Source organism: Gossypium arboreum, chromosome 10 (genome assembly GCF_025698485.1).
Source record: "Gossypium arboreum isolate Shixiya-1 chromosome 10, ASM2569848v2, whole genome shotgun sequence".
Taxonomy (NCBI): Eukaryota; Viridiplantae; Streptophyta; class Magnoliopsida; order Malvales; family Malvaceae; genus Gossypium; species Gossypium arboreum.
The window spans coordinates 123,168,302-123,175,765 of record NC_069079.1 but is presented as its reverse complement, the minus strand read 5'-3'; the positions used below and the strand labels follow the sequence as shown (position 1 = coordinate 123,175,765).

Below are 7,464 nucleotides of genomic sequence, written 5' to 3'. Positions count from 1 at the left end.
TAAATTAAATTAATGTCAAAAATATTTTTTTTTATAAATTTAGAGGGAAAATGATACTTTTAACTTTTTGTGATATTTTGGTATTTTTATAATTTATTTATACATAAAAAGAACTTGATTTTAATAAGGGAATGGTAATATCATTAAAAAGGAAAAAGAAAAGAAAAAAGTCTGATTTGATGGGTTAACAAAATAAAGGAAGCATAAACAGCCCAAGAACGTGGGTGTGTTTGAGTTGATACAGAAATACTGATACTATAAAGATGAGAACTTCATTCTTTTCATTGAGAAACCATCAAAAAGTTTTCATTTTTAAAAGAAAAAGCCAACGGTTTTTGATAAAACCCAAAACGAAAGTTTTTATACTAAATCATATAAAGCAAAAAATAAAAAAAGAATAGTCCCAATCTTCATTTGTTCCCTTTTCTTCTCCATCGTCAGATACTCTTTCCTTCATTAGTATATCTCCTCCAATCCCTTCCTCTCGCGCCAAAATAAAATAAAAATAACATTTCTCTACTTTATTTCTTTGTTTAAGTCTAGTATCTTCTTCTTTGTTCTCTCAGTGCGTAAGTTTATTTTTTTATGTATATATGGTATGGTATGGTATGGTATAGTATGTATGTAGCCTATTTTTACATATGGGTATCTGGGTTTCTCTTTGTTAAAAGAATAATTTAGTACAAAGAATTTTTTTTATTTGAGGTTTTTGTATGGATGGTGTGTGAACTGATGGATAGATGCATTTTGGTTATGTTATATATATATATATATATAAATATGCATTTGGTTTCACTTTACTTGCTAAAACTTTTATAAAAAATTGATGGATACTAATATGTTTCATTTTCATTTTCCTAGTGATCTAAGGTCATTCAAGGACATGGCGGATGGTATGGCAAGGGGGCCAACGAGTCCAGCAGAAGGGAGTCATGAGAGTGGAGAGCAGTGCAGTTCTCACTCAACTGTGAGGGAACAAGACCGTTACCTTCCAATTGCCAATATAAGCAGAATCATGAAGAGAGCATTGCCTACTAATGGCAAAATTGCTAAGGATGCTAAAGAAACTGTTCAAGAATGTGTTTCTGAGTTCATCAGCTTCATCACTAGCGAGTATGTAAATTCCTTAATCTGGGGTTTTATTAATATTTCTGGGAACTTTTTCTTTTCTTGGTTTCTTACTTTTTATAGTTGTGATATCCTTTGGAAAGATGTAAGCTTTACCTGGTATTTTTTTTTAATTATGGAGTGGTAAAGATTCTTGAGAGATTTGATTTGTGTTTTGAATTCCAGCATTAAGTTGGAAGTGGCTTGACTATAATTTGTTTTACTTCGGTAAAAGTTTACTTTTTTTTAGGATGTGATTTTGGTGTGTTTATGAAACATAGGGTCCTAGTGTACATTATGGTGTTTTTGTGAGCCACTTTTCATTATGAACTGTACATTTGTTAGCCATATAGTGTTTCACATTTGTGCTTATTTCTATGAATTGTAAATTTGGTTATTTTTGGTGTTTCCTGACATTGGAGATGTGATTATAAGACCTTTGGCTTTATTTTCTGACATCTTCTGATTTTCTGGTGTTCACAAAAGCTGGAAGTTTGACTGGCGTTTTAAACTTTTGAATGGTGAAGGTTGTTTGACTTATGTGGCATGCACTTTTAGATAGGAAAGTTGGGACCTAGTGTTTTTTAATTCACATTTTCAATGATATTTGAGTGGGGTAAGGTTTATAGTTTACATGAGAAGCATAGTGTTTAATGATCCCTTTTCTTTTCTCTATAGGTTTGCTTGTTGATGTTTTCAAAGCAAATGGTTATTCATTATTATTAATTATGATTGCTTTTTATTGGGATCCAGGTTTAGCCTTTGTGAAAATGGTTTGGTCTGTTTGTTTTGCAGGGCTAGTGATAAATGCCAGAAAGAGAAGAGGAAGACAATTAATGGAGATGATTTGTTGTGGGCAATGGCAACATTAGGCTTTGAAGACTATATTGAGCCACTTAAAATATATCTGGCCAGGTACAGAGAGGTATGTAAATGGAGCTTTAACTTTTGATCCATTTTTTTGATATTTCATAGCATAGAACCTGTTAGGCTAGAAGATTTGAATAGATGAGAATTTTTTGTTCTATTCTTGACATTTTCATATCTGCCTGGTGTTTAATCTGACTCTTTCTTTTTGACCTTCTTGGGGTTGATGTTATTGGAATGATCATGATGCACAGTTGGAGGTAATTACACTCTCTTTTTCATGGCTAATATATATATACATGTATATATATATTGTGTAGTTTGTATACTTTGACAGTGTCTCCTTTAACTGCAAACATTCCAATTGACAGGGTGATGCTAAGGGATCAATCAGGGGTGAAGTGCCTCTTAAAAGAGATGCAGTTCGAGTTCTTGCTGTCCCCAACCCACAGGTGAAACAATGATATTTACTTTAGATTCTTGTTCTTGGCCTAAATTTGATACACTTGGCTGTTTTTGTTTAAGCATTCTGTAAAGTCCTGAACTGAATTACCATGTCTCTTGTGCATTGGTGGTGAATGAATCCTGCAGTTTCCTATCCAAGGATCATTGAACTATATTAATTCCCAGGTAATTCTCTTTCTCCCTCTCTCTAATATTTGGCTTTTTTTACTACAAAATTGGCCATTTGTTGTCTTCTTTTTGCAAAGATGGAATATGTTGTTGATTAATGTTTCATAACTCATAGATTCATGTCCAACATACTTGATAATTTTCTAAGTATCTTAGTCTCTGTCCCTCAAGTCCTTTCCATTTTGGTTACTTTTGTACCATAAACTTTTCCCTGATTACTTCACCAGTGCAAAAATCTTGGAAGGTATAATTTTTGCATAAATCCTTGAAGGTTAATGCAATTTTTTGCTCCTGAATTTGGTAATTAGGTTCACTTTGATCTTTATACTTTTTTTTGTCTATTTTGATACTTAAATTTGACAATTAGGTCTATTTTAACTTGTAAAAATGTAAAAATTTGATAATGTGGTACTTTGAGATTGTGCTACGTCATTATGTTCACTTTTTCAAGTGCTGATGTGGCACAATCTCCGGATGTTACTTCATCAATTTTTTTATTTTTTCAAGTTCAATGATCAAAATAAATCTAGTTGTCAAGTTCAACTACCAAAGTGAAAAAAAAAACATGTATCAAAATAAGTGCCAAAAAGTATATTAACTAATCCTTGAAAAATGAGGTATTGAAATATCTAAAGCATTGCACACCATAATTTTCCCGTCAGACTACTTTCAAGGTAACTTTTTTCTCCAATGAGGATGGGACTCTGCACCTAACATAGTATAATTTTCACTAAAATTTGATTGATTGGATAGCTACTTCGCTTCGTGATTTTGCACCTAACATTACCAGAAGCTTTATTGTCATACATATGATGTGATTTTCATGTAATATTAATATTAATTCCCAGTTTCCACAATGGCATGATAGCACCTGTCCGGCCAAACTGGGAGCTAATATAGTTATGATCTGATAGATCTCGTGTCAAAAAGGCTTCAGACCAATGTGCTTAAAGCAAACATTACACCAACCATGTCCCTTGAAGATTTAAGACATTGATAAGTTTCAGTTGCATGTATGATGCATGTTTTTATGATGCATAATCAAGAACTCAAAATTGTATTTCTCACTTGTATTTCAATGGTTCGATTTCCTTTACAGGCACAAGGACATCATATGATCGTCCCCTCCATGCAAGGCAACGAGTAGCTGATCCGAGCTTCCTCTACCACTTCCATAAGTATTAGGGCTGGTTATATTGTTTAATCCAAACACTTCTAGGATCTTTAATGGGGAATTAATCTTAATTATGCAAAGCTAAATACTTTGGGGAATTTTTTTTTTGTTAGCTTGTTCTAAGGTAATATGGAGCTGTATAAGTTGCTGTAAATTTAGCTATTTATATGATAATATGGTATATTGCTTTGCATTTAGTATTTAAATCTTTCAATGATACGTTCTTGTCCATATTGCACCATTTTAATTTCTTAATTAAACTTTGTTATTCATTTCATTTCATATTTGTATTGTTTTTAGAGAGGGTAAATACCAGTAGTCACTAAATTATGGGTAAGTTTTCCTTTTAATCACTTGACTGGAAAAAAGTTGCAATTTGGTCACTGAACTATTTAAAAGTTTTTATTTAAGTCACTAGACTTTTTTTTTAAATGTTTTGCCGGTGAGTTCTAAGTGACGATTTGATGATCGAGTATGGTGGATCAATATCCATTGACAAGTAGAATAACATACTTTATATCCAAGTTGATTTGATGGTCAATGATAGAGATTGAAGAAAAAAAGCTATTTTTATTTTGATTTGTAGATTCATAATGTATAAAGTTGTTTTATGAAAGAAAAAAAAAGGGGAATTGTAGAAGAAAAGGAGAAAAAGAACTCTAACACCCCAAAATAAGGATTAGAAGAATTAAGGTTTGTAGGATGAGTTAGTAGTTTTGGATAGACTTTTATGTTTTTTCTTTGTGATTTAGAAATAATGTTGAGTTTAGTGGTTCAATGGTTAAGTTTTTCTATTTTTTTCGGTCTCGTGTTCGAATCCCTGTGTGTGTGAAAGTGAGAAATTTATTTTTAGATATTAAGATTTCTTAAATTTTATCTTTTATTTTAATTTAATTTTATTCTGATTTTATTAAAGAATTTCCAAAAATAAACTTCCCTCACCTTCCCTCACTCTCTTTCACTTCTTTTTTTTTTTTCTTTCTCCTTTATTCTTCAGTTTTCACTTTTTTTCCAAACCTATTATCAATTGTTGTTTCACAAGATTTCGTTTGTTCGCTGCTTGTTCTTTAAATCAGGATTCCAAGAGGGAAAAAGGTAAGTATGATTATTTGCATTTTAGTCACTTGTCTTCGAATTGTTTTATCTTGTTACGATCGGGAAATCTTTGTAATCTTTGTATATTCGTGTGATCGAGTTCCAGATTGGTTTGTCGAGGTACATCTGTTGATTGTTGTGCATTGTAATCGTCTTTCAAGTGTGTGTTCTTGAACCTTCGTATTTAGAGGTGATTTGTGGCTGAATCTCTGTGTTTTGCATAAGTTTGGGGGTGGTTTTTGGATCACACGAGCGGTTGACATGGCCATGTGCCGCACACGGGCGGTTCACATGGTCATGTGCTGCTTAGATATCAGGTTAAATTCATATCACACGGTCTAGGGTGGGTCACATGACCGTGTGACTCCTATTAGGAAAATTGAAAGTGAGTTACATTGCTTGCTCACACAAGCGTGTCCCTTAATCACAAGGTTTTGTGCCCTATTACACGGTGTATATGCATTTATAATATCTAATTTATTGTTCACATGAGTGCGTATTGCTGTGTTATACTGAATTTGTCATATAAAAATATCTGGATGTGATAATTGGAAATTATGTATGTTGTTGTTCCGTTATTTTGTATCCAAATACTAGTGTCTTCGATTCTGTATATCCGTATTGAATTCGTTATTCAAAATAATTATGTCTGATTCTGTATATCTGTATTGATTCTGTATCTAAAAATAAATTCGACTAATTCTAAATATATGTATTGTTTCGATTAATTACATTTGCATCTGTGGTTGGGATATGAATACGAAGTGAAGGAAGTTTGATCTGCCAGTTTAACTGCATTATTTGAATTGATGGTAAAACTTCCTATGTGCTTGATCGTTTGCCAACAACATATGCAATATGTATAGATATACTGAACTGTTGATATTTCTTTGTGCTTGATCGTTCATTTAACATCATTTATTTACATTTGTTTTAGAATCACACTGAGCTTTCGTAGCTCACTCCCTCAATCTCCTCTTTTCAGGTAAAACACGAGGTTAGGTCTCAAACTCAGCAAATCAAAGAATCTCAGTATATTTAGTTCTGGTTTGTTTAAATAACTTTTCTATAGTACTTTGTTCTGACTTAGTTGGTTTTGTAAATAACTTTAGGTAAAGTACGATATGGGATTTTTGGTCTAAGTTAACTTAATTGTTTTTTATACTTTTTATGTCGTATTACTTCAACATCATGATTACCAAATCCATTTTGATTCCAAATCTATTACAGAAGTATTTTTATCTGGTTTTAAGATAACTTTACGACTTTTTTTTTTGAGTCATCTCGGTGGCCAATGTGACCTCTAGAATCTGGTCGAAACTTTTAGGCTAGGTTTTGGGGTGTTGCAAGAACTTTCGATTAGTGCAAGCAATGCAAATAGAAAAAGCCATATAACATCAACTTTAACAGCCCAACGGTTTAAATAAAAAACTTTCGAATAGTTCGCTGACAAAATTGTAACTTTTTTAGTTAAGTGACCAAAACTAAAACTTAACACTAGTATGAACTTTGCAATCAAATTGTTTAGGAGTTTTGTAATCTGAAGTTCTAAAATCAATTTTGCAATGAAAATTTTGAAATTTTACTTTAAACGAAAATCCAAAATTTATTACTAAAAAGCTGAGTGATTATTAAAGAAAATAGCATTTAGATAAACTAAAACCCATGCATGAAATCTCAATTTAGTTCAAAACCAAAAGCCCATACCACGGGTTATAAACTTATCTACAAGTCCCAATGAACATAAAATCTTATATCTTAGGAAAAACTTTATTAAAATCAAACCGAAACGAAAATATCTGAAACCTCCGATTAGCTAAGTCTGGAACCTAACCACGAGAGTTACTTGAAAAAGAGTAAACTAAGGGGGTGAGCTACGACGCTCAGTATGGGTCCAAAACAAATGTAATTAAGCAAAGTCAAACAGATGATCATAATCATAGAAAACACAATAATTCATGATAAACATACTCATCAAATAAAGTAATTCAGTTCACAATTGTTACACCATCCATATATGTAAGACATGCATAAAAGTGTGACTAGTGTAAGTAAATCCCACCTAACCATCCAATCCCACCAACTTCGCCCATCCTGTACACCAAATAGGGTTCACTAGACCCTTCCATCCACTACTCATCAATTTATGTTATGGTGGACCCATCCAATCGGTACACCTTAAAGTGGTCATTGGCCACACTTATGTTAAGCAGTCAAGTTGCTAACAATGTTGCGGATTTACTACCAAATTAAATTAATGCAGCTTAATTGTCGAATCGAACTTCCTTCTCTTCATAACCAAATCCCAACCATAAATGCAAATAATCTTACGCATACAAATATATATAATCAGATATATTAATAATCAGTTCCAATAATCCACAAACATACTCGTAACCAAAACCAATTAACAGAATAAACAACATCCATAACTTCTAAATAACATACTTAACTAATCCCATATACATTGTTTAGACTAATAAAGTCATACTAGCAACCTACACAAATAACTGAGTTCAGAACTTATGTATACATAAATATATAAATTTGACCAGTAATGCACCCTTCATAGTCATCCAATAATAAAA

The 7,464-nt window shown here is 32.2% G+C and overlaps 1 protein-coding gene and 1 long non-coding RNA gene across 9 annotated transcripts; both read left to right on the top strand.

Annotated features, from left to right (window-relative positions):
• The first annotated feature begins 261 nt into the window (after nt 1–261).
• LOC108488395 (nuclear transcription factor Y subunit B-1-like) lies at nt 262–3,998 on the top strand. 8 transcript variants are annotated; one of them, XM_017792672.2, is made up of 7 exons: nt 557–620; nt 862–1,113; nt 1,903–2,032; nt 2,229–2,234; nt 2,346–2,426; nt 2,566–2,604; nt 3,707–3,998. In XM_017792672.2, exons 1-7 carry the CDS (start codon nt 586–588, stop codon nt 3,752–3,754), a joined length of 591 nt encoding a protein of 196 aa, XP_017648161.1. In that variant the 5' UTR covers nt 557–585; the 3' UTR covers nt 3,755–3,998. The 8 variants fall into 8 exon arrangements, 1 of the variants encoding a protein (XP_017648161.1); XR_008272547.1 differs by lacking the exon at nt 557–620 and adding an exon at nt 262–459 and having other exon boundaries at nt 1,903–2,426; XR_008272544.1 differs by having other exon boundaries at nt 263–565; nt 1,903–2,426.
• Nucleotides 3,999–4,832: 834 nt separating this feature from the next.
• LOC128281702 (uncharacterized) lies at nt 4,833–6,040 on the top strand. Its single transcript, XR_008271963.1, has 2 exons — nt 4,833–4,876; nt 5,862–6,040. It is a non-coding gene; the product is annotated as an uncharacterized LOC128281702 (long non-coding RNA).
• The last annotated feature ends 1,424 nt before the right edge of the window (nt 6,041–7,464 follow it).